The 27,463-nt window shown below is 35.0% G+C and overlaps 1 protein-coding gene across 11 annotated transcripts in view; it reads right to left on the bottom strand.

The window, feature by feature from the left end:
* Positions 1-1,786: 1,786 nt before the first annotated feature.
* The window catches only part of HECTD2 (HECT domain E3 ubiquitin protein ligase 2), a 42,330-nt gene continuing 16,653 nt past the window's right edge, over positions 1,787-27,463 (bottom strand). Inside the window, exons 7-21 of one of the 11 annotated variants that reach the window (XM_052799356.1) lie at positions 26,363-26,408; positions 25,144-25,253; positions 23,637-23,785; positions 21,969-22,092; positions 19,501-19,597; positions 18,489-18,596; positions 16,498-16,630; positions 12,152-12,240; positions 10,883-11,041; positions 10,354-10,428; positions 9,264-9,351; positions 8,901-9,007; positions 7,583-7,698; positions 6,803-6,946; positions 1,787-4,364 (exon numbers count right to left, since the gene is read on the bottom strand). In XM_052799356.1, coding sequence (XP_052655316.1) covers positions 4,244-4,364; positions 6,803-6,946; positions 7,583-7,698; positions 8,901-9,007; positions 9,264-9,351; positions 10,354-10,428; positions 10,883-11,041; positions 12,152-12,240; positions 16,498-16,630; positions 18,489-18,596; positions 19,501-19,597; positions 21,969-22,092; positions 23,637-23,785; positions 25,144-25,253; positions 26,363-26,408 — 1,666 coding nt within the window. In that variant the 3' untranslated portion in view covers positions 1,787-4,243. The other 10 variants (XR_008236931.1, XR_008236933.1, XR_008236932.1 and 7 more) reach the window with 10 other exon arrangements.

Below are 27,463 nucleotides of genomic sequence, written 5' to 3'. Positions count from 1 at the left end.
ATAAACCAGAACTGAACTTATGTTAGGTGCTGCCCAACTTATGTGAACTTCTCCCACCCTTCCAGAATTTAACGAGCAACTACTCTACCAGATCCTCAGAGACATCTCTCCATCTTCCTTGACCTCAGACTTCTTTCCTAAACATAGTTCATAAAACAAATTATTTTTGAATCAAATATTCTACATTCTACAGTTATGAATACACTAACTGTATCAAACTATAATAACCCTTGCCATACCTGTTCCCGTGTTATATTTTACATAAAGCCATTGCAGTTTAAAGACTTTAATACGAATTTAATTAACAATTTGAAAGGTGCAGATCTCTGGGGGCCCATTTGTTCTCATTAATTTAACAACAAAACCCACCTGACTACGAATTAGAACATTTCTAACACAAGTGAAACAGCTGTAGCAGTCCAAGCCATCCTGTTGTTATTTTCCTAGACACTATGAATCTTTAAAAGTGCAAGGAACTTCAACAACACTTACAACAGCACAGATCCTGAAGAAAAAAAAAAATCCAAATAGAATGGAAAATTACTTGACCCAAACAAAAAAAGAAATTTTATTGGAAAAGAACTAGGTGCTCTAGAAGGAAAAACACGTGCTCTTACAATCTGCCAGTCAGGACATGAAAACAAAGGCTTTGAGGGACCTTTAAGATATTTCAGTTTTTTCAGGGAAGGATTCTGATAGAACATTAAATACCACAGCTATGAAAAATAACAACAGATTCAGCATTTGCTTTTGGAGCAAGTCAAGCAGTACCACTACCAACTACAACTACAGAGAAGGAATCTCACCACTTTTGGCCAAAAAATCAAAAGGAAATACTGCATTTCAATTTTAAGCCCCAGCACTAGCCATCTGATCCCTAGTTGGAGCAGGACAAAGCAAGCTAGGTTTTCTAACCTCTTTCTAAATATCAGTGTTGAGCTATTGACTATTCAGAGATCAGTAACAATCAATCTCCTCTCTTTGAGTCTTTGGCAGAGTCTCTCGCTGATCCCAATAACACATTAGGGAACTCTCCATGGAAAGAGAAGACTTTTTGAAAACCCAATGCTAGACAGAAGCAACTGCTTCTTCCTTCTCCACATACTTGCTAGAAGCCAATTTATATTCGCTGATTTTGTGAATCTGAAATTATTTGTGATATACATTTATAACTTTTTTCTTCATTATTGTATTTACAATATCTACTGTTAGTTAAGAGGAAAGTCTGACATCTAATTAAGTGGTTTCAATCCTCATCTTTGCTGCCACCTGTAGGTAATTTGAGTGGTACAAAGGAGACAAGAAGCAAGTTGGAATCTGGTCAGGTATTAGTCCTGTGATCAGGACCTGTGTCCAGGAGAAAGCATGATGTTCTTGTTACCTGCCCCTCCCAATTTTAATGTTAAAATTAGTCAGAAAAAGATAAAACATACAACAGCTTGGCTTTGTCTTTCCTTGTACCTCCAAGTAATCTTGCAACTGAGGAAATAAAAAAATAAGGAAAATTAAGTTCAGGATCCATGCTATTTTACAGCATTATTACACCATGGCATGCACTAGAACACCTGTAATTTTGACTATAAACATGGAATATACTGCTGGGTGCATGTCTGGTAGTTGAAACTCAGTTTCTTTTTCAGTGAGCCATGCAATGTTTTAGCGAAACTGTTACTGTAAAGAAAACTTTTCAAAAGAAAAATAAGACAAAAGCAGATAAGTTGATCATATTCTTAAACCCATTATGATCAGTTTTCAAAATCTGAAATTAAACAAGTCAAGACAGAAATTGAAATATTTGATTTAATGACTGCACAATTTTAATACATAAAAATAGATACTTAGTAATGAACAAGTTTATACAAACCAGATTTCCTTTGTACGGTACAAAACAATGATGGAGATAAAAAAAGATTTGCTGGATTACAGGGCAAGACAAAAGAACAACAAAACATCATTGAGGAAAAGTTCTAAAATGGTCAGAGGCTTATTTCATAAATACAGTGCAATGCTTTCATTTAACAAATACAAAATTTACTGTTTAATTTATCAACATCAGGAAATATAAAATGTCATTGAATGACAATCTTATTTAAAAACTGATGCAAATACAATAGCCTTTTTAGAATTCTGAGGTAATATTACACAGTAAATCAAAAAAGCTTCAATAAATAAAACTAAACCCAAGGCAAAGTGCAATTCAGTCAAAATAAGAAGATAAAGCTTTTATTTTAACAATAATAGATAAATAGTTATTAAAAGTGGGCTTAAGCCATAAAAAAATATTTTGGCTAATTTGCCGTGTTTTCATTCAGATAAACTGTGTAGCTACTTATTCCTAAGACAACCTTCCACAAATCCAATTTTAGAAAAGGGAACGGGGGGCGGTGTTTGCTTCCTGATTTCTTACCTACATCCACATTCAGCTGCTAGAAATTTGACATTGCATGAAGCTATCTTGTTCATTCAGTGCAATGGTGAAAGTTTAATTTCTTAACATCTGAAATCCTGTAAATTAAGATTTATTTTAAAATCTCCATTTGGGAGAAACAATGTAAAATGCACAGGTTCGAAATGCTGCTTTTAACACTCTCTATGCTAACCTAGTTTTGTTCCAGGCTGAAATAAATGGAAATTTTATTACAGGTTTCAAGGAGAGCACAATGAATACAGTGCCAAATATTTTAAAATATCCTACTATTTATCTCTGCTTTACTAAAACAGTAAAATCACCAGTACCTTCTCTAGGAAATAGAATAAAATAAAATTTACACTTAGCTAGTGAAGAAAATCCACAACACCTTTGAAACTATGGATTAGGCAGATTAATTTGTTCACCATGTGTAAATCTGTTGGTTGTATGTAAATAATACAGACAGGGAAAACAAGAATAATATAATATTTTACTTGTATTGCAAATAAGTAATTGAGTACAGACACTACAAGATATTCAAGCATCCATGCCCCAGTAGAAGTCAATGGGGAAAGCTGACAGATGCCAAAGTGTCTTGAACAATCTGGGCCTCATTCAGCTGAAAGAAAAATCTATAGAACACACAGTAGCTATTCATCTTAAAAAAATACTATACTGTATGCTGATAAATTCTTTCCATACAATGAATAAAACCCAGACTTGTAATTACATCTGCATTTTAGAACAAATTTCTTTTCCAGCTGCTAATTTACTAACTCAGGGCAGGCATACCAAGAATTCTTTTCATGTAGTTCATGCAGTGAAAACCACAAAACATTGTCTTTAAATGCTGGCCTTCAAGTTAACCAAACCTTCAACTTTCTTCTGAAATGTTACTGTATTCACTTTTGTCACAGCTTACTTAAGACTTTCAACAAAGTTGCTGGCAAAAAAGATAGCATGATACAGTGTATCAGTTCTCCATGTGTTGTGGATTTAATTCTTTTCCTGAAATATTTCACCATACGTGGAATTTATTTTCAATATCTAGTTTTGTTTACTATAACGCTACAGTAGATCTGGTTAGTTTGCTGTCAAAGAATGAACATACAAGTTGCTTAATACCTGTAGTTTGAACTTGAATCCCCTCAAGCTGAAAAAAGTACCTTTTAACACTCTTGTACAGTCAAGTGTAAAAGCTGAATATAGAACATCTAAAACCTCTTATTCATAAAAAATAATTTTTTAGCAGTAAATGGCACTATCAAAACCCTATTTGTTCACAGGCAGTTATTTACATGCTTCTGAGACAGCCTGTTTCGTCGAGAATGAAAACCAGAATATTAAAACTGCATACATTTTATAAAGACTAAAATTCCTATTTGCCTTTGTGAAAATATGGCTACATGCTGTATGTTATATTTTTTCTATTATTCAGGTTAATTGAAAACATTCTACCACTGGGATCAGCTAATAAAGAAATATTCTGTATATTATCTCCCAGTGGGATACCTGTGATGTAAAGGAATTATGATTAATGATAAAGTGCTATTAAGAAAAAACAGAAACAAACTATAACTTAGAAATTAGTTGGGTTGTGTTTATCAAATAGACTAGCTTTTTGTATGAAGAAAGCTACTTTCTGTGACAAAGCAAGCAGTAAACATATTGCCATTCAGGAAAAAACATATAATTCATATTTAATTAAAAAAAAAAAAAAAATTTAAGTTGGCTAAGACTGGCACAGTATCAACAGACATAACAAAAAGCTTAAAGGCACAATTAGAAGAGAGTGAATGCTACATAAAAATGCTGTTCTTGAAGTATTTCATTTTATTCTAGACCAAAACCCTCTGCATTTGAAATTCCAATGATCAACTTTTGCTTCAGTTCCTTCTTGTTCTTGTAAGGAGGGAGACAAAGCTGGTTGAAGCAGGTATGGGCCACAGGTAACCTAAAATAATTTAAAAAAACCCCAACAAAACACATTTAATAATACAATAGAAGCAGAACACTGCCAACTGCCTACACATTTTCAGTTAAACATTACTTAAATAAGAAAACCTGTAAAAGGAACATTTATCCTAATGATGTTGTTGGTTCAAGTTCTGTTGAACACATAACACCACTGTTGGTCATATGCACCTCAGGTGAATTTGTTTGCCTGCAACTCCCTCCCCGCCTTTCTTTTTTTGTTAAGTTGGAAACATCTCCTTCCAGGTTTTGTAAACTCCAGGTACCACATGACTTCAAAACCAGTTTTTCTCTAAATACAAAATGTGGATATAATCAGAATCCACAACATAAAGAAGGAAGGTGGGTCCTGCAGTAGGTATAGAGACACCTAGATGAACCACAGTTACTGTAAGGATACAGAACTCAGTAAAAATACATCCTTACATATGCCTCAGTGCAGAGCACTGAGGAGCTGACTGAAGCCCTGGAAAAACAACAGTTCACAAGTTTTGGTCTTAGCCATACCCACACTTTCAGTTGCAAGTTTCTTCTGAGAGTTGAGTTTAAGTATATATTGCAAGTACCTCTTCGAATTGCCTGACTGAAACAGTGGAAACTCTGCTCCTTAATAGAACGGAGTAGTTTGATGAGAACTGTTCTTCAGTAGCGGAAGCCCTTGTTTTGCCACTAGTATGAGATGCCACTAACACCCTGCCTCACAGCCACAGGCAATAAGAAGCTACAGGATCTTCTTGCCCTTTATGATCTCAAGTGACACGCAGGACAGCACTGAGGATATAGACTTGTCCTACAACTGATTACTTTGCGGGGAGAGAGGAGAAAGACAATGAGCTGAAGCTCAACCTGACATTTGGAATTAACCCAACACACTGAAAAATTTCTAAAACTTGGACACTTAAAAGTTAAATTTTAGTATGTGACTCAAAAGCTCCCTAGTTCTGTTTTCACTGAAGCCCTTAGTCTTTTGAATGGCAGCAGCTTGGCCTTTGGTCATTAGCAAACATTCTTGAAAGGGGGTGGAATCCCCCCAGATCTGGAAACTCAAGCTACTTCTCCCTTCCCCACCCTTTAAACAAGTAAAGATCCATTAATCAGACTGGAGTCATGTACTTCAGAATTTGGAAAGTTGGGAAACAAGATATTAATTTGGCAATTTTCATTGCTATTATATTTTTTGATCCTATTGTGTGGGCAATGCAATGCCAGCATGTCTACGTTCATCTCTGCACAGGCAGTCTGACTGCAACAATTATCTTGCAAAACACAAACCTACATAATTTTAAAACGCACACTATTTAAAAATACATTTTCCACTTTTAAGAAAATGAACAATTTACAGGAGAATGAACTTAAACAGAGATTCAACATTGACTGATTTTTCTTCATTTTTCATCAGATCCTAATGTTCCTTTGACATGTTACAGGAACCAGTTATTAGCTCATTGAATAAAGTGTTAGAAATACCACGGGAATTAGATAAACCAAATTTAAAAAAAAACCCCAAATTAATTTTGTTTACGCATTTAATTCAGCTCTCCACAGAAAACCCAACAAAATTTTGACTTTAAAAATATAGTTCCATTTAGGCATTTTGATTACCCTAAATGTCTGAGAATCTAGGTCAAGCCAGTAATTACTGCTTAGCAGCAAGCTTCAGAGCAGTAAGCTTTTCTATACAGCTTTCCAAATTATTTAAACTGACTTTCTCCAATCTTGAGAAGGAAAATACTAGCTGGAAGGTATGTGGAATTTCTCAAGTCAATTCAATACAAAATAAAACACCACCAGAAACATAAGAACTTGGCATGAACAACTTAACCTTCACAATGAAATTACAAGGCTGCTTTGTTCCTATTTCTTCTGAGCAACCTCTGTATCAGCCATACACTTACTCACCAGAGACCCTAAAGGAATGCTACATCTTCTCAGCCATACATGTTAAAATTCTTATTTAGACCATCAGGAAAGAACATAAGCATTTTCTGCAACTGCAGGGGCTGCTATACATGACAGACTCAACGAATTCAGAAAAAATCGTGGCGATTCACGGTATATTTTCATTAGCTCAGCTGTCGTGTTAGGAACAATTAAACAAATAATTTATTTGAATTGAAAACATGTAAGAAATCTCTATAAGGAATTCCTGGCCTCAAATGTAAACATTTACTGGAGAATCAATTTTGTATTAGATGGTCACCTGCAAAATTTATGCAATCAATTAATGGGTATAATCACATTTTGAAGACAAACTAAAGGAGTCCATTCAGTTTCTTTCTTATACATTAGTTTCCTCCTCTTTAAAAAGATATGCAAGAGTGATAAGGGCTCTCATGAAATAATTTAACAAAAATTTTTAATAATCCAGAAAACTGCTTAACATAACAAAAAAATTTAAAACCCCAGAAAACTACTTACCAATTAGTGGATGTTTCACTCTTTGAAATCTTGAAATTCAAATCAGCCATTCCTCCCACAGGTACTCTATCACTTCCTGTGGCAAAATGTAGCAGCTTCTTTTGAAGGTCAAGAGAAAATCCAAGTACTACATCCCAAAAGTATCTGTGTTCCGGGCAGAGGGAGAAGAAAATGGTGTAAGATGCAATATCACGACAAAACAGTACAAGGATAATAATACAACTGCAAGTACTACATAATGAATATTACTTACTGAGAATTTAATTAATGTAATATATAGGACATCAGTAGTATCCTAATTTGCAAGGTTAAATAAATTCCTAAGGACTTGACAACTACAATGTTTTGTGAATTTTCGAATGATGTCTTGTCAAATGATGCCCAAACCCACTTTTCTATAAAAATATAAATGCCTTCTACTCCCTAATATAAATATCCTTAGTATCAAATAGAATTGGAAGAGAAAAAGCATGTTTAGAAGATTGGATAATAAAAATAAAGACTCAGATTTCACTACACAGGATTTCAGGCTACTCTTTTTAAGCTATCTCCATTTCAATCTGATCATAACCTTTTAAAGGTATTCAGAAACAGGATCTAACTAAAAGGATCTAACTCTTTCTACTTAGAGATAATTTAATAGTGCCTTTGTCTTATTTGGAAATACTTTTTTAAAACTTCAATCATTCTCAGATTATCCTTAAAGAGATTAATCCCAACAGTCTACCATTCTATGATGTTTTTAAACTCGGTAATTAGAATGAAAAAAATTAAGCCTACCGTATAGTAAGATCAGTCTTTTGGTAGCCCTCATATTGGGTACTTCGCTGTAAAGCGGACATATCCAGTTCAGGACTGCCACAGACAAGAATTTCAACCTCTTCTGGACGAAGTAGCTGCCAGAAATTAAGGATAAAATATTTCATTTTTTTTAAAGATGAGAAATGATGCTACTAGATTCAAATTAAATGTTTCTCTTGGCATTATAGAAAAACTAACAGAATATCATTCAATATAAATCTATAACCTAGATACATACTGTTTTATAGAAAAACGAATTCCTCATACTTTGAAGAATCTCTTACTACTATATATAGTAAAAAGCAAATCACTGGATAACATCATATTTTAGTGTATTTCTTTCATTCCTCACTTCTTTTTCATTCTTGCATTTATTACATTGACTTGCTTGTCATCTGATTAGATTACAAATGGGACAGGAAGAAAATTAAGTTTGTATGTATGGAATTTGGAGGGAGGGTTTTGATCTCAATTTTGGTTACAACTTCCATTTCATTTACACTGAAAAGTCCCAGTGGAGGCTGATGAGTAGCAGTGGCTGACAGAACTTGACTCTTAGTTGTACACACTGCTGTGCAAAGCAAATACATAGAACAATAAACTGTTTTAACAACTGCTAAACTTACACCTGCAGAACCTACTTATTCATTTACTACAACATCATTAAATTGCATGAAAGTATGTCACAGCATTTCAATGGATTTTTCATCTCCTTCCAGAACCTTCCTTGCAGTTAGTCACATCTCACTTTGCTGCAAGTCTGTCATACTTGGCTAATCTCACAGGAATGAAGAAAATCTCATGCAAATTATAATTGCCTCTTCTTTCTCTTCTTACTGCACATGGGATGATGTAAATTACAAAAGGCATTCCAACAGCCAAACAGGACTGAATATGGAAGAATGTTTAATCTCAACCTCATTGAGTGTTCTTCCTGCAAAAAGTAATAGGTTTTCAGGAGTCATTCAAGAGCATACAGACATAGTTGCTCTGCTGCTCATAACTGTAGGGCATACAGAGAATCCTTGTAAACATTCACACAAGAGCCTGAGAAGTGTCTGTGAATGCATACTGATAAACCTAACTTGTGGAGCTTTATTTATCTGTTTTCAGTGGAACGCTACAGAGCACAGCTGATTACCTGCTTAATTTCTTCTGCTTATGTTGGATTAATCAACTACATTGATTAATCAAGATTCTTCACAAATCCTAAGATCATCCAGAGTAATTTGTTTAATTTAGATAAGTCATTGTCACGTATTTGAAACAGAAGAGTTATGTTTCATTTTATTCTTACCAGTAATGCATATGAAGCACAGACACTATGAAATCCATAATAGAAAGCTGCAAATTGTTTGTAAATTGATTTGTTGAGAAGAAAATCAACATAGAGCTGCACATATTCTAAAAAAGAAAAACATTTTATTTTGTTACATCATAATAATTTTAAATAATCATTTGTTGTGCTCTCTCAAATTGTACTGAACTAAGAAAAATGAATGCATTTCATTCTAGATGCTATTAAATTGGTGGGCATAACAGAAAGGATTACAGTAATTTAATTTGCACATTTTGTTAAAGAAAACCTAGGTTTATAAGAAGGAAAAAAGGGGCAAACTTAAATCTACCAAATATGTGTAGTTAATACGTATTGAAGTACCTTTCCTATTCTGATTTGTGACTGGAATTTTATCTCCATTTGGCTTTAAGTTGTAAGATTTTATAACACCAAATTCTTCCTGAAAAACCTGGAGAAAAAGAGGAGTCAAGTCAATACTGGAAAATACATTCATATACTCACAAATTACAAAGCTTGTATTTATTATTTCATGTATTTCCCCTGTCTCTCTCTTTAGCACATCCTGTAATCCTGAGGGTTGTGGGGTTTTTAAAAGTTAAATACCACAATTTTCAACAAATTGCTCAAGAAATTGGTATTCAAAGTAGAAAAACTAACCCTTTTACACAGTGGTACATCAAACTGACCTGCAGGCTCTGGAGCCACAGAGTTTTTCATAGAAAAGAACAATTTAGGAGCATCAAATACAATTAAGAAGGTTTTGTTCCACTGTAGCTCACCTAGGAACTCTAAAGTACCTGCTTCACAAAAATTCTCATATGGTCTGACAATAATGTAATTCAAAGCTGAGGAAAAAAAGGTCAATACTAGTCCAATACACATCCATAAACCAGCATGAAATTTTACCAACTAGTATGTGTTCTAAAACAATGAATAAATGAAAAAGGCTTTCTTCATTGAAGTAGCAGTTAGACATACAGGTCAGGCAAAACTACCGTAACCTGAACAAGCTATTGTTCAAGTGCGATTTCCTGGACAAAGCATATAAAATAACCAGAGTAAGCTTTGACTAGCATCTGGGTTAGACAGAAAAGGGACTGTTTTGCAGCCAGATGAATTCCACAAACCAGGTCACCAATTGCAAGGTGATGGTTGTCAGAGCAAGCAAAGAGCTGGAAATGCACTGGTGGATGGCCATGCGACCCTGGCAGCCAGTATTCAGATCCATCTACACTGCCAGAGGACAACGGCTTAAAGCCCCATAATGGAGCCAGTCTCTGTAAGCCCTGATGCCCCAGGACTAGACTGGTCTTGAAGCAAGCTTTAATGGCCATGCAGTTATATTCCAAACAATCAGCAATCACACAGTAGTAGGCCACTCCGTTGCAGAAACATTGGTAAAAATTACTGAACGAGTTTGAGAATCACTTATAGTTGTGTATTTAATGACCTGAAAGGTTGAGTAAAAATCCTCTTCGACATTGCCTTCATAGGATAGAAGTTCACTTAGTCCATGAGCCAGTTCCTACAAAATGAGTAAAAACTCTTTAGAAAATCTACAAAACTAAGTGATGTACTTTGCAAGGACATGCCAGAATCATTACTTTATATAGAAAGTATCTTGGAAAAAGCTGTATGTTCAGAACGAGTCCACAAAGAAAAACTCACTGCTTAATTAATATGTGTGTATATATATTTATTTATTTTTATTTCAGTATAAACGGTTACATTTTTCTTTTTACTACGGAAAATGTGTCTAGAATGCTCATATCGGATTTTGGTATTGTAACTTCAAATAGATCAACAATAATTCTGCCATGCTAGAAAACATGGACAATTTCTGTTTTCAACAGAAGGAGACTTTATCAACCTGTGCTGAAAAAAAGGCTGTTTTGAAACAGTTTATAATTCAAGCATTAAATATAAATAAAACAGGTTTTAAATCAGTAATTTAGCCTTTTAAAAAACATAATACTTACGGGCATAATCTGAAACAGGTCACCTAATGTGACATCACAGATGCCTACAAGTGTGTTGTGATCACAGGGAACAATGGGAGGACTCAATAATTTCTTGTAACAGCAAGGTGGGAAACGAATATCCAATGTGATGCTATTATATACAGCAAGTCCCATAAGCTATACGTGTCAAATGTTAAGGGCAAACCCCACACATCCTTATTACAGATAGTATTTTAAGTAACTTGGAAAAAATATTTTAAGACTTTACTCAGCATACTCCAATACATGCTAAACAAACAGAAGCAATGGAAATTTAAGTTTTTTTGACTGATAATTTTAAATGCAGTTTTTTAAAAGTAGTAGTTAAAATGGTCATATGATGCACATTGACAGAATACTTGAGAATCTTCACCATAATATTCTACACAAGCATTCCTAGAATAAATTGTTCCAAAGTATTGTTATGAAAAAAGTTTTTAAAGATAATTGTAGATACATATTTTTAATCCAAAAATTCTAGAGAGACTTCAATATAGCAATTTTTCTTTTAAATAAATCTAAAAGCATAAAGACAACCTGTACTGGCACTACAGCTCATCAGCTAGCACATTTAAGTGTATCTCGTGAAAGAAATTTGAAATTATACCAAAAATCAGAAGAATCCAGTTCACAATTCAGCTTCTCACTAGAATAGAATAGTTCAGTTGGAAGAGACCTACGACAATCATCTGGTCCAACTGCAATCAGTAAAATGGGGACATCATCATCTCATCTTAGTGGAGTTATAAGCATATATTATCATTAATCATTTTTCTGAGGACTTCATAAATGAGCACAACAGAAAACCTAGGAAATAAACTTATGCTCAAAATAGCATGTGGCTTCCATTCAGTTAAAAAAAAAAAAAAACAACACCCCACTGATCAATGGGGACTTAAAGTATTAATGCATACGGGCTCATTTATGTTTACTGAATGAAACTCAGAGGTGTAAGGGTGTACGTAGATAAAAATTTACAACTTATTTACAACTTATACACAGAGAGTTGCATGTTTAATCTTAATTCTAGTATTTTGACTGTAAAATGCACCACATACCCACATACCACCATTTTCTTCCTATTTTTAGTTCACTAGCTTGAATGACATTCTTTTTATACATTTAAAAATGGAACACACTTGTATATACAACATCTGAACGAGCTTTAATCAATGCTTTATTTCATGCCCGTACCAACTCATTGAATGGCTGTTTGTTTAGCACTGTCTAGTGGACATAAAAGGATACAGCTCCAACCAATCGGAATTCAGAATAGTTATCGCACTTAAAGCTGCTGAACCAATGGCAGTGCGAGTCCTTGTGGTAGGTGAACATGCCTGCAGGACAGGAACAGTGGCCTTTACAAAGCCTGAGCTTCAATAGAAAGTCATACAAAACCTCACCTTTCTCACATATGCACCCTTAAAAGTGCTGCTAGGAGCGCCCGTATCTCCATGGTTGTTCTCAGCCCCATCTTCCCACCCACAGCAGGAGCCTGCAGGTGCTTGGGCAAGGACCACCAAGGGCAGTGCCAAGCTCGAAGCAGGCCCAAGCTCACCAGCCCTCTTGGGTGCTGGTGCAATGTGTTCTTCAGTGCCTCCAGTCGTGGATATTCTGCACTGTCTCAGTGCAATCTGTTTCTTCACCGTACTTCATCATCTGTACAACCAGAAACATGAACTGTCTAACAAAAAGTTTTCTTGCTGCAATGTAAACCCATTTCTTCCTCCCCTCCTGGGTCAACAGCAGATGACAATCTTTAAAAATGCTGGCACGAATCCCATGACACAAATACCATAAGCTTCACCTTCTTTGAATAGAAAACTGTAAAAGGTTTATCTTATATACACACACTAGCAGCCAAGGGGTATGTTCCATATTTTCAGTCAAAAAATTGTATCAGTGAAGTTAAAAAAATCCCCAAACCACAAATACTCTAAAAAAGTCACTCACTGGTCTAAATGACATCTAGATCCTACTGATATCATGACTATAGACTAGTTTGACTGCTATTTGCGTCAGGTATGGATCATTCTGTTTTAAAGAGTGATAGAAAGTAAAAACCTATGTAATGAAGTCACATAACAGCTTTAAGATGCCTAGGAAGTATTGGTCAGAGAAGCAAGACACTCTAGTTAAGCGTGCACTAACACTGAAATTAACTTCAGCAATACAGAAGTAAATTGGATAAAACATGATGACTGGTTTCAATTTGTTGGGATTGAATGGGCCAACAATTATTGTTTCCACAGTCAGTGTACAAACCAAAGCACTAAATAGGTCGAAGGACTTCTTGTATGTGGTAGCTCACCATATCTCTGTTTGAAGATGAAGTTGGGGAAAAATAATATTTAAATGAAAAATCAGTCTCCTTTGGATTAAAAAAAGAATAAAAATTCAACTGATGTCTCAGGGACATCTAGTTCTTATGAAAATGCATAGGTAAAACTCTGCCTTCATATTTCCCCCCCTCCCCCTCCTGAACAATCTAACTTTATCTTTTGAACTTTAGCTCAAAAAGGTGCTCATCACAAAAGGTTTAGACAGTGCCTTTACCAGAAGCAACAGAACAGTTGCATCTAAGGCAGAGCAAGGTTCACATACTGAAAGATAGCAGTGATGCTGAAACAAAATAGCTCTCTGTCCTGGTTGCGGGTGGCATGGAGTTAATTTTCTTCCTAGTAGCTGGTATAGTGTTATGTCTTGGATTCAGTATGAGAAGAATGTTGATAACACACTGATGTTTTCAGTTGTTGCTAAGTAGTGTTTAGACTAAGTCAAGGATTTTTCAGCTTCTCATGCCCAGCCAGCAAAAGAAGGCTGGAGGGGCACAAGAAGTTGGGAGGGGACACAGCCAGGGCGGCTGACCAAAGAGGTATTCCATACCATGTGATGTCATGCCCAGTATATAAGCTGGGTGGAGTTGGCCTGGGGGGATCTCTGCTCAGGAACTAACTGGGCATCTGTCAGCAAGTGGTGAGAAATTGCATTGTGCATCACTTGTTTTGTATATTCCAATCCTTTTATTATTATTGTCATTTTATTATTGTTATTATCATCATTATTAATTTCTTCCTTTCTGTTCTATTAAACTGTTCTTATCTCAGCCCATGAGTTTTACCTTTTTCCTTCTGATTCTCTCCCCCATCCCACTGGGTGGCGGGGGAAAATGACTGAGTGGCTGTAGGGTGCTTAGTTGCTGGCTGGGGTTAAACCACGACAGTCTCAAATCCCATTTATTAATTGTCCACACTGAGATGAAGAAAGCATCGTAACACATATAGAAGGGCAGACAACTGAGTTAACCGGGAGTTCTTTAATTTCAGGGGTTAAATCTGCAGGATCAGCTAACCTGGAAAGGGTAATAACAGTGATGTTTTCCTGTTTTTCCTTCCAGGCTTCTGATATATATTATTTGCAACTTAAACATTAAAGACAGCAGAGTATACAGTCCCCTTCCAAGGGACAAGAACATTTCTGAACTCCTCCCAACTTGGCTGATAGTCATATCAATGAAAGAATTTACTTTAAAGCGAGGAAGCCTGCCAGAGCTGGTGAAAAAAAAATTACTCTTGAATGTTTCCAAACTCATCAGTTACCAAGCTCTGCTGACAACACATTTTTACTAACAGAACTGTCAAACTTACAGAACACTTTCTCCACAATACTTTGTTTCCTATTAAGGTTGTTATCACCAAATGTCATGTCTCCACACAGACCCCTTTTTACTAGAAAAAGGGCTGTAGGCAAATAATGATCTCAGCAGATTTGAGGACATATTTATGACTTAAAACTCTTGACCTTTAGAAGGAGTCCTATAAACAACAGAGGACCATGCATTTAAGTGACATGAACACTTCCAGGCAAAGACAGACAAGCTCTTGCATTCTACCAATAACTATCAAGTGTTATGCTGAAGTCCCTGGAAATCAATGCTTCTAATTTAAAAGCCAGCCTGGGAACACTTTAACCCATTATAACATCAGTAATGTATCCACACACAGCTGAGGAAAGCTCACTTATTTGAGAAACATTAGAGTGGTGGAAAAAACTCACCTAGATCCATCTACAGCAAAAAAAAGCTTGAACTGCTTGTTTATGAATGCTCATTTATGTCTTCCAATCTCCTGTTTACTCAAAAAAATCTTCCCTTTTTTCCCTCTTGGGCCTGCAAATATCATTATGGGCTCACAGGTCCTGGTAACAGCAGAGGCAGGCTATTTCATTCAGTCTCACATCTGCTACTGTCTCTGCACCTCACTGAAAGACCTTTCTCTCCTGAGAGCATCTCAGACCACTTTAAGAATACCGGCCACACAGATACTCCAAACAGAATATATGATGACAAAGATTAAAGTAAGAACTAACCTCTACCTATACTAATCACATGAACAGTGCTAGAACTTGCAGACAGTATCAGTGTCTGTCAGTGCATCAATGCAACTATCAGTGCAAATGGAAACCACTGATATGCAGGAGGCCAGAGTCAGCAGTTTGCCAGAACTGAGCACAGTAACAGCATCCAACTGTAGCTACTTATGAAAACCAGGAAAACTCCCTAAACTAGCAATATGAAGACAGCTGAGGGCAGTGTAAAAACAGAAAATGCAGCATGAGAAGAAAGAGGCAAGGATGGCAGGTGACATATATTTGGCCTTATCTCCACTTGAATATTTGCTAGATCATCTACTTCAGAGGCTGCTATGTTCCTATTTTGGAGCAGGAATCTCATATTCCAATTGCAACCAAACAACATAAAGCTACATGGAAGAAACTTGTACTTAAATCCAAACACATGGATTCACACATGTACGTGTGTGAATTCTAGAAAATTTCCAAGAGCAGACAAGTGTCAGTGTTTCAATGGCTTGCATAGCTTTTGCTTATTCTTCTTAGCTTGTTAGTAGGTCTAGCAATTTGCTAACACTCATAGAAAACTCTTATGAGTTTTCTACTCATAAAAGAAATAGAAACAACCTTTTCAAAGGCCCTATTCCATTTGAATTATAACAGATATAAATTATCCTTGTCCTACTCCAAGATCCTGTCTCTGGATAGAGATGGAAACACTGTAACAACACAGATATATCAGAGGAAGAACTTCTAGGAAAATCTACTGCTAGTCTTGAATCCCCCTGCTTCATATCCAATATGCTTACTAGCCTAGGTATACTAACAAACCATAAACATTGAGCCTCCAGCTTCTGAAACAAGTTTTAGCATGACTGAAGCCTTAATAAGCTGAATCCTGATTTTAATTCTAAACCTTTCCATTTATCAGAGATTTGTTGACCCTCTAATTTTGCCATACTACTGAAATAAAATCTCAGTTTTTCAGCAATGCTTGAACCTCCTTGTCAAGAGCCAGTATCTTCAAAGCTCTTCAAGTACTTCCCACTCTCTTCCACCTTTCTCTATGCCAAAACTTCTTCTCATCTATATACAATTCTAACTTGCCTGCTTTTGTTTTTACATCAGTTAGTAACTGGTCTGCCTAATACTAGATTAATGAAGAATTCTTATGCATCACTGTTTTGATAATTTAAAATGAACAAATTTTCATGTTGTACTTAAGAACATTTATGAGGACTCACCATAATCTGGGTGAAAAATCTGGCGAATCAGAAGAAGAAACCATTCTTTTGTCAGGCCACCCATATCAAGACCAGCTTCCCCTACAAATGTGACTTTCAACTTCTTTTTCAGATCTGCCCTCTTCCTTGCTAGCTATTGCAAAACAGGTAGGGAAGAAGAAAAAGGAGATTTAACATATTTTTGCTACCTCTAGCCATAGAGAACACGTCTCTGTCTCTACCACTCTTGCTTTGTTTAAACTAGTAATTTGCTTCATTTCCTACTAATAGGTCAAAACTACATTAAAACAATGATTGAATTGCAGAAGCAAAACAATCATGACTACTTGACATCATCAACCACCTTGCATATGGTGCCACTCTCTAGGATTGAAAAGAAGTTAGGTGGTACGCAAACAGACTTTTAATAAGCTACTAGATACAATGAACTGAGACTGTCTGAAATATTTTGGACTTATATAATTTTTACCTCATTCTGCCAGGAAAAAATGATAGATTAAAAAAAAGAATTAGATATCCTTTAGAGATATTTAGAAATAAGGAGGTAGCTAAAACTTTCAATATTTGGACACCGTTCTGTTCAGCATAAGATACCTGCCAGCAAGTATCAGCTGTTTTGTAAAACTGTTTTTTTAGATAACGGTAACAAGCTCTTTTCATTCCTTTGTCCTAAGAGACAGCATTTCATCCAGGTATGCAAAAGACCTGCAAAGAATTAGATTACAGCCTTTCACAATCAGCAGTGATCTGTCAGATCAAGTCCCTGTACAATTTTTCTTTAAATCATTAATTACTAGCCAGGTCCAGAGAAAGTGTTTAAACCAGTCAGGAAAATGCATGTGCTAAAATAATTTCTATGTTGTTAGCTGCTCAAGTAAATTCCTGTTGCACAAATTTTGTAACTATTTGTATTATTTGATACAAACTACCTATTAGCTGAATTGATTTTCCCTTGCAAATTAATTTTTTAAAATTTGAAATACAAGTAACACATCTTTCCTCTACCTTCTATTTCCCACACTTTTGAGAATATGGATAATATTATACATTCTTACTCATCCCTGAGATGGGCAGAAGAAAACATCAGAAATAAATAGGAGAATATTTTGGCTATCAGAACTCTTGAAGTTGCTCTTGGTTATTTCAGTGTGGTAAAAAAACCCCTACAATGCCTGAAAGAAAGCAGTATTACCACTCATATTTCTTCTATCTTAGGAGAGAAGGCCGAAATGGACAGGCTTTAATCTAGGAAAAAAAAAGTTTAAACTTATATTTTCTGAACATGAGTAATCAGAATTTGTTTTGTCTTGTTTTCACTACTTGGACTTATTTTTCAACATCATCAGCCTGTTTTTAGTGTTGAGAAAGAGTAGGGAACAAGATTTCATTAAATAAAGTTAATTAGCAAGGTTCAGTGGATACTGAAGAATTGCCTACTTTAATGGACACATCTGTTTCATTTCTAAAAAAGGAAAAGTTACACTTAATGATGTGATGAATTAGTTAAAATCAAGATAAGAACTTAAGAAAAGAAAGCCTAAAATAATTCTTATAGGACGGAGAAGTTAGTGAAGGAAAAGAATAAAAGTATTCCAAGAATTAGAACAGAACAAACTCATTAGTGATTAGTCACTTACTATTCATGCTCCTATCATGGAACCAAGTTCTACATAACCTGATAATTATGCACTCTATTCTTAAGACAAAAATGGCAGACACAAATACATACCGCGTGGCATGCGAACATGTATGTTTATTATGGGCCTAGCTATGGAGCAGTATGAGGGCAGAAAATAAAGTTCAGAATGTCTAACCCAATCCATTCTGCAGCACTGCTATTGTGACAGTATTTCAGTTCTTTTTATTTAGTATTATACAGTTATATTCCCAATCTCTTAGTGCAGACAGATTTAAATATGACTTACCAAACTGAAATCTAAGTGCAATAGCTATTCTGCAGCAACACACCATTTAATTAGATTTTTTGTTACCTCATCAAGTGAATCACTAACAAGGTGCGTCCTCCTCACTTTCACATTTAGGAACAACATATTCATGTCAGGTTTCTGTCTGCGAGAGACTTTATCCACAAGGCTTTGCTAGTTGAATGAAAAAGAAACATCATACATGCAGTATCTTTATTTAAAAAACAAAGTGCCACACTTGTTAAATGTAAAAAGTCCTTAGTGTCTTGCATTAAAGACATTACCCTAATATGATAGCTGCTTCAATATCTTCTAAGAGATGGAGAGCAATTTCTTTTCTACTGCAGACAGCATTTACAGCATATTCGAACTAACTTATCAGTAAGTTCAACAAGAAGACAGCAATTGTGCAGCAACCTTTTAAACTCCCCAAATAGTTAAAAACATACCCATAAGATTCTGGAGACTGCCTTGTGCTTTACTTAGCTATTCACAAGACGCATCCAGCAAGACAGGAATGGATAGCTGGTGGTGCTGTCACATTGAGCACTGAGGAAACCAGTTATCACCTAGCACCTGAAGAAAATTACCGCTGGGGGAGGCAGACAATGCCTCTTTCAAAACAGAAGAGGCCACCCAGAAGCAGTACCTCTTCTGTGACTTGTGAGCATACAGTTGCATTTTGGTCTTCCATGACAACATATCTTCACAGAATAAAATAGGAAACAGTCCAAAATTCTCATGGAATTTTTCTTCCTTAATTATCTTGTTAATTTAACATGCTAGCACATTACGCTGGTTTCTCAAAAAAGAAAAAAAAGTAAAAATTACTGTAACTCTTTTTCCACAACACTGGAATTTATAAGCATCCTGAAACTAAGCACATTAAAATAAAAAATATTGAGAGAATCCAGCATGGACATTTGTAGACTAATAAAAGTAAAATGGCTCAAGTTCTTTTTCAGGGTAGTCTGAAATGCTAGTAGTTGTGATGAAAGGCTGTATGTAATATCAATCTAACAAAAACTTACAAAATACCAATGGATGAGACACAAACATTTACCACTAAATGACTTACCCGTGCAATACTTATCATCTGTTGTTCTGAGTCCCTTTGAATAATAACTTTTTTTGCTGCTATAGAAATAATAAATGGGTATTGACAGAAAGAAAACCTAACAGTAAGAGAAAAGAAGAGAAAATATTTCCTTTTTAGCACCTAGCATATTATTGTCTTTTTAAGAATATAGGAATGAATCTTTGCATTATCATTCAGTAGTTACCTTCCCTCCACTGACAGTAATTTGCAAATAGCTGCTGGGTTTTTTGTGTTGTATACATAGATACTCAATTCAGTTATTTGCAAATACTACTAGAAATTGTAATTAGTAATAATACTTACCCTCAATAAAGCTCCTTTTTATTGTTTATCATTATCAACAGACCAAATAAAAACCAGTCATCTTCTGCTTTAAATACTAAAACTTAATGGTTACACTGAATTAAAGAAAATGATAATATCTTTTTATTAAATACAAGAAAAACAGCTCAGTGCAGCATTCTTAGGTACACAGTAGAAATACTTCTGGTTTGGCTTATTTGCTGCAGAATTGATTTTCAAAGGAACTGATTTTCCACAGGTCCTTCAGATCTAACCCGGGGTTACAAGTGTGTAGGACTTCTAAAATATCAGATCACAGCCACATTCCACTGCAATAAAATAATACAAATAATTTTGAAAACCTTCAGAAATAATCAAGGTAAAAGATTTTTTTGTTACTGGTTATTTTGCTAAGTTTTTTGTTGATTTAGCTCACGCATCACCTAGCAGTTCATAATGAAATACCCAGACCTTCAGACTCTATGTGTGTATCTTCAATCCAGACTGCATGTGCACCCTGAATCCTAATCCTGCCTGTGAGAAGCTCTGGATTCTAATGTCTCTAGGAAAGAAAGGAAAATGAGGAAAAATATTCTCACTTGGTCTCCTGGAAATCCTAATCCAAAATGTTTTGCCAAGGAGTGTTGACTTACTTCAAAGAATTATGTATTTCAAAATATTTCACATGGAAGGTAAACCAGGACTTGCTCCTACTTGGCCTTCTTAGTTCTATGCATATAGTCTTGATTGTGATTTTTTGTTGGATTTTTTTTGTTGTTGTTGTTCGTTTGGTTTTTTTAAGGGCAACAACACAGAGTTAAAAGATGTAAAATTGAAAGAAAGTGTGGTTGTCACAAAGTAAAAGAATTAAATTTACTTTAAGAATAATACAGCTAGTCTGCACTTCAGCTACTCCAGAAATTGTATCAAGCAAACTTTGTTTTGATATATATTGAATTCCCAGTGTCCCAGCTAAGTGAAAAGAACTGGAACAGGTGGAAATCTCACAGCTCTCTTATAAGTTTGAATGATGTAGGTGCCAAAACAGCCAGATGGTGCCAATGAAAAAAAACCAAAAAACAAAAAAGACAATTTGAAGCTCAGCAGTACTCAGATTCCAATGCTTTGACTGAGACTATGCAAAGCCTACTATACATTTATTGCTATCATATGTCATGGGTTTTGGTGGGTTTTTTGGTTTTGTTTGGATTTTTTTTTGTTTGTTTGTTTGTTTTTAGTTCCTTCCCAAGTAGAATATCAGGTATCAGACAGAAGCCTAACCTAAAATACCTGCTTTGGTGGAGCAAATTACACTCTCCAAGTTTTCCTCAACTGCTGCTAAAGGCAAGGAAAATTGCACATGCAATAAACAAAAAGCTACATTTGGATTGCTGATGTCTTAAATTAGCTAACTGAAAAGTCTTGAAATATGGGGAAATTTTAATTGATCTTGTGATTCAAGCTGTAAAGACTGAGTGATACATACTGATATGCTGAAAAATACAGCTATACAAAATAACATTTTAATTAAGAAAACGTTAATAAGATTTTAAACTTTAGCAGAAAGATGAAATGCCTGTTTCTTTAGATGTTTCTAAATCATACTGCTAGCTGACTCTCACAAGAAGAGAAATACCTTTGCAAGCTTTGAGTCTGTAAAGATTTAACTTCTGTGTTTATTTTCATGTAACAGAAATAGTACAATTGATTTCACTGGAACAAATATGATCGGAGCCACATATATACAGGTAATTAGATACATTTTCATCATCAAGTGGGAAGTATGCACATAACACCACTTTCTATGAATATATTGGAGGTTAAAATATGTTTGTAATAAAACACAATTAGAAGTCTATGCCAATAAATAAAACACTCGTATTATTATCATCTATATTTTACATCTTTTCTCCAGTTTGCAAAGGAAGAATGAGGTTTATTACAGTCAATCTCGCATCCATGCAGTAGCAAGTGTAGCAAGTAGTAGCTATCCTATGTTTTTCCAATAAAATACAGTATTTAATGTGGCTATATATACCCACATAAAGGGTATGTATACCATATATACACACACTATATATACACTATATATGACAGATATACACAGTGTAGATACACTGCTTTGAAATACTACTTAACAAGAAACAACCAGTTATTCCTCTTACCTGTGAGAATTTCCATAACATTGCCAGTTATGATATTCTTCCATAAGATCAATATGATCAAGTGTAGAATTATAGAAATCCGTATATGAAATAAGAGGAGGACTGACCAGACTATTTGCAGCATCTACAAAAAACCCACAAAAGTCTTAAAATACTGCCTGGATTCAGCACATCTGTTTTCTAGGTATCCTGAGCACCAGTGACCTCAGAAACTTTAAGCCAAATCAGCTACTAATAACTTTGTCTCAGTTTTAGCTACAACTAGAATTACAGCTATAACATAACACCATATGACATCGTATTAATTGCTGTAGGAAATAGTAAACCCCTAGTTCAGCCCATTTACGATAAGAGAACCTCCATTTGACTCTAGCCCACTTAATGATATACACTAAGTTAAGGTTTCATGGATAAAGAATGCAATGTTCTGCTAAAATCAATGAAAAAGCAGTTTGATAGATGGATTTCTTAAACACCTTCATTTAATTTCAAATATAACTATGCATATAACATCTACATGCTTTCCAGTTAACAATTATCTTTTTGATAATGACTGTTTGAGTTGGATGCCTGTTTGCAAAAGGGATGGAGAGGGAGGGGCACAAAACACAGTATGCAAAGGCACACCTATTTCCTCAGGTAACTACTATACCATCTAGATTCACCAGCACAAAAATTAAGTACTTGACCAAGTGAAGAAAATCAATTCACATTTAAGCTGCCTATGTCATTATGTAATATTCACATAACGTCAAATAGCTAATAAGTTTTCTCTATTTGCACTTAAATGTAATTTAATTTTGATCAAAGTAGTGTATTTTGAATTACTAAATATCCCTTTTCCGAGAATTAAGGAATTAGCAACTCTTTCACAGATGACTAGACAACACATGTCTTGGTTTTAGATACAGTTGAGCTTATGTGACTAAAATGTTGCTCTGGACAGGCAGGGCTGTATAGAATGCTTTTAAATAAAAGTATTAAGTTGACAGTGAAATGAAAACATCCTTATTCCAATCTTAATTCTCCCTTGGTGGTTTTCTCCTAGAAAGGAGAAAGGGTTTTTACCCCTCAAGAAAAGGGGACTGACCTTAAGCCTCCCATTTCAATAGTAAATGTTCTAATCATTAAGCTATTGGGCATGAGTCAAAGAGGTTTGCATTTGCAATGGTTCAATTTGCTGTGCTCTATGTTGAACTGGACAGGGATTTACTTTAAGCTGTAGTTCTGGACTCAAGAGGCATATGCACTGCCTACCTTCTCTTAGATGCGAAATACCTCTGTGGGAGGTAAGCCAGGTACAGAAGAAATCCTGGTAATTACACATTTAAAACAGTTTCTTTTATAAATCTAAGGGAAACCTTAACCATTGGTTACTTCTGTGGGTTTTTGTTTGAACGATCTTCAGTTGTTGTTACAGGAAAATGATGCATAGCAATTATCCTCTACTGGAAAGCAAGTATGAAGACTTGCCAATAAAAGATGTTTTTTGTTGCTTACTACTTTTCAGCATTTTATTGTAGTTCATACTGTGCCACCATCATTGTCAGTCTCTCCCAGAAGAGGAGAACTATCCCCCCCCCCGACCCATGTGTATAATACACACACAAATGTACATATATATAAATACACATACATATGCATACACAGTTCAAGAAAAATACCTACTAAATAAAGCCAGGACTTTGGTTGCTGATGGAATCCACCAGGTACATTTCACCATAGGTGGAAACTCTTCAGGTTTTGCAGGAAAGAGGCGTAAAGAAATAAATTGCAGTAACCTGTCCACCAGCTGCTTGAACCTCCTCTGTGAAATCCTAAAACAAACATGCTGCAGTTACTCTCATGTGATCACTGTCCACACTAGAGTTTATATTATCAGATTTCAATGTTATTTTTTAAAAAACATGCTTTTGCCCTATACATAAAAACAAAATTCTAAATATGAATTTTGAAGAAGCATGCTTTTAAATATTGGCACACAGCAATGCTCTTCAGTGCACGCCTAACTATGCTTTTTGGTATCTGTGATATAAAAAAAAAAAAAATGCAATAGAATCATTACTTGTTCTTGACTTTTAGTAAACAAAAAGAAAACAAAAATCCTTAGCTATTTCACTCCACAATCTGAATACTGAGGAATCCTGAATTTTTTGTTTTGAGATACTTTGTCCTATTGAATAAAGAGTGGAAAGTACTTCATACACCCGTGACAAGAGCACATTTTAAATTATGTGCTGTACAACTTCCATAATATCACAACAAAACACATATGTGTAGAAACATTAATGCATCCTTTCCTAAAGAGCTCTCCTATTTTAATGGTTTAGATTTCTAATACATGTTTTAAGAATAAAACCATCAATACGCCTATTGCATCCTTAACCAAGAGGCTAAACCTTATTTGTAAACACTGATTCAAATGAAATCATATATTACCACGATTTTAAGCAAATCTAGACATATTACAAGGTGGGGGAGGGAAATATAATTTCTATCCTTGCAGAGAAGAAAATCCTTTATTAACAGATTCCCTAGGAGATAAGATAATTGTGAATATGGCCATTCAAACTTTTTTTTTTTTACCCCAGACTGAACTTTTTGTACAGTCATTATAAGGAAGGTAACATGCATACCAACATAAAAGCCGCTCTTTGGGCAGTTATAGCCATACGACCTTATTAGTGAGGTGCTCTTAGAGTTATTTCAATTAATTAAAATCTAATGCCCTAACTACACTCTCTCACACCTCTATTACACTACAAAGTAGGGACTCTTTTTCATTTGTGGTTTTTATACAATAGAGTAAAGTTACAGTATCTTTTGCAAATTATGCAAGATAAATGTTTATTTAAACAAAGATCATAAAGATGTTTGTATTAATAATACTGTTTAAACATGTATCTAAAAAATTTACATACATAAGTTATTTTGCAATTAAGGCTTTTTTGCATAAAGATATTCATTTTTATACATTATATACAGTTTGCATCTATAAATCAGTATCACTTAGTGGACTATCTCCAAATGTACTTTGAAAACAACAAAAACAATCTCTTTAGTCAATTAAATTAACTTTCATATAATTTATAAAACAGTCAACATCAATGGAAACACAGTAACAATTGTAATCCTAAAAATGGAATTTTTAGTTTTATTTTTTTATTTTTTTTACTTTTTAGACCAGTGCACTAGGAAATGATGGTCAGCTTCTGTTAAGGCTGCTATCTGTCTTAGCAAGTGAGCATAGATGACATAAGTAGAAGTGTTACTAAATTGAGGATTCTGAAAAAGATTAAAAAAATGTGTTAGGTTAATAAACTGCATAAATGGAAAAAAGTCATTAGGATTTTTTTCTTATGCTTGTTGCCAATACAATTACGCAGGAAAGGAATTTACAAAATTGCTGTGACAGTGGTAAAACTATGAAAAAAAAAAAGAATTGCAACTTCTACTCAAATAAAAAAATACATAACTTCTATATTGTAAAAGTATGGGGTTTTTTGTTTCAAAAGAAAGCCCGCAGGTAATAAAGACAGTACTCAGTATTTTTTCTGGATTATCATTTACTGTGTAGCACATAAATTACACTCCTCTGAGTGATGTGCTTTCCATCTCAGTAATAAAGATTCTCATAGCTTCTGTCTCCCTGCACATCAATCCAAACTTATTTTCCCTCTTACATATGAGTTCACACATTCCCACTTTTCAGCAGGATATATTCCTTATAATTCACAGCTAGTATACCACCCCAGACAAGAAAACTATTGCCTCAAAAACCTAAATTTCCATCCAATCTTCTCAAATAACAGCAAAAACCTCTCCTTGTATGGAGAGGTGTTATCTACACTGGCAAAATTTAAAGGGGAAATTTGCTATAAATGCAAATCAACTATAGCAGCAAAGGTAATAGGTTAACACAGACAGAAATCAGACAATGTAGCCAGTCAGATAGACTGGAGAGAGTCTACCAGATAAAATGCAACACTGAAGAAAGTTACAGCAATATCAAAAAGTGCATATACTGAAACTTTCTGGAAAGATCAGAGTTACAGCATACCAATAAAGCAAATCTGGGAATAAGGAAGAAATAAGAACAAATAAGCTGGTAAAACATTTGTTCTTTCAACCCACAAAATGATAGGAAACAATTACACGTCTGTTAGTTCTTAGTTTTAATCTATGCAACCTTTCCCCATCAACTACCTTCCATTAAGCTCCCATTCCCATCATGCATACCCTACACTTCCCCCATAATTTAATACGTTCTTATAACGGGAAATTAAATGTGAAGTATTGCAGCTATACAAAGTATCTTGTTTGCATAGTATACTGGTTTATAGATTATAAGTTAAGCAGACATATACTTAAATAAAAATACTGTATTTTCTTACCTGTAAAAGTATACAGTATGCTCTAAGATCATCTTTTGTTCGTGGTCTATGAATGAATGAAATAATAAGCAAAACTAATATATCATCATAAAGTATACATGTATACATCATAAAGGCATATTAAGAGTAATGAAATCATGCACCCTATGATTTAACTTTGCTTCGCCAATACATATAGAATACCAAATTTAAAGATCTTCACTGCTCTCAGAAACTGAAAAGGACACTTAAAGATTCTGACTACTCTCTAAAGGCAGTAGGCTATTTTAGCATCTGTCTTTTGTGGTGTAACACAAGAGAGAAGGAAAAAACAAAGTCAGAATTGAAGAGTAAGAGGTGTTCCAAAGAGGGAAGTCCATGCTGCTGTCTATCTCGGGTGACACCACAGAAGAGTCTATTTGCCCCATTTTTGGTATTGCCTGCCAGAATTCTCCATACACTTCTACCACTGCAGCCTCTGTACTTCTTGCTGTTTATCTGCTTCAAAGCTTTTACATAACCACAAATACACATGCAGCAACAGCACAGAAAAGGTAGTATAAGGTGGAGAAAGCAACAGCCAAGGCCTGTCACAGGTGAGTCCCAACAAGGCACTGTCTCTTGCTCTATCTTTTTGTGAATCAAACTATGCATTCTTACTTCTATTACTTCTTGCTAAATGTCATCTCCAAACCTCCTGCCTTTGGGTTATCCCCTTCTGCATCCTGCACTGCCCTTTCTATGCTGTTGCCACAGATGAACGGTACTGTGAAGTAAACTTCTGATCAAGGAATTATCTAGGTTAAAACATCCTACTTGCTGTTGGGCTGTGGGCAGGGAGAATATGATTTACTCTAGATAAATTCCTTAATTCACCTCGCAGTTCAGATGCCCGAAAGATTGCCCTGGCAACAAGCAGCTGAGATTTTGTGGGGGGATCTAAGGCTGGGTGTGGGTCTGCCTCTCAGAGGTTCAATGTCAGCTTACACAGTTCAGAATACATTTCAGCAGATTTGCCTGCCAAAAGGAGACATGTTCTTATGAGTCAAGTAAGTTGTATCAGAACATTTTCTTTCTTTGGCTAAAACAATAAAGACAAAACATATATCAGTTCTAAGTGCT

Source organism: Harpia harpyja, chromosome 10 (assembly GCF_026419915.1).
Source record: "Harpia harpyja isolate bHarHar1 chromosome 10, bHarHar1 primary haplotype, whole genome shotgun sequence".
NCBI lineage: Eukaryota > Metazoa > Chordata > Aves > Accipitriformes > Accipitridae > Harpia > Harpia harpyja.
This window is presented reverse-complemented; position numbering and strand designations above follow the sequence as displayed.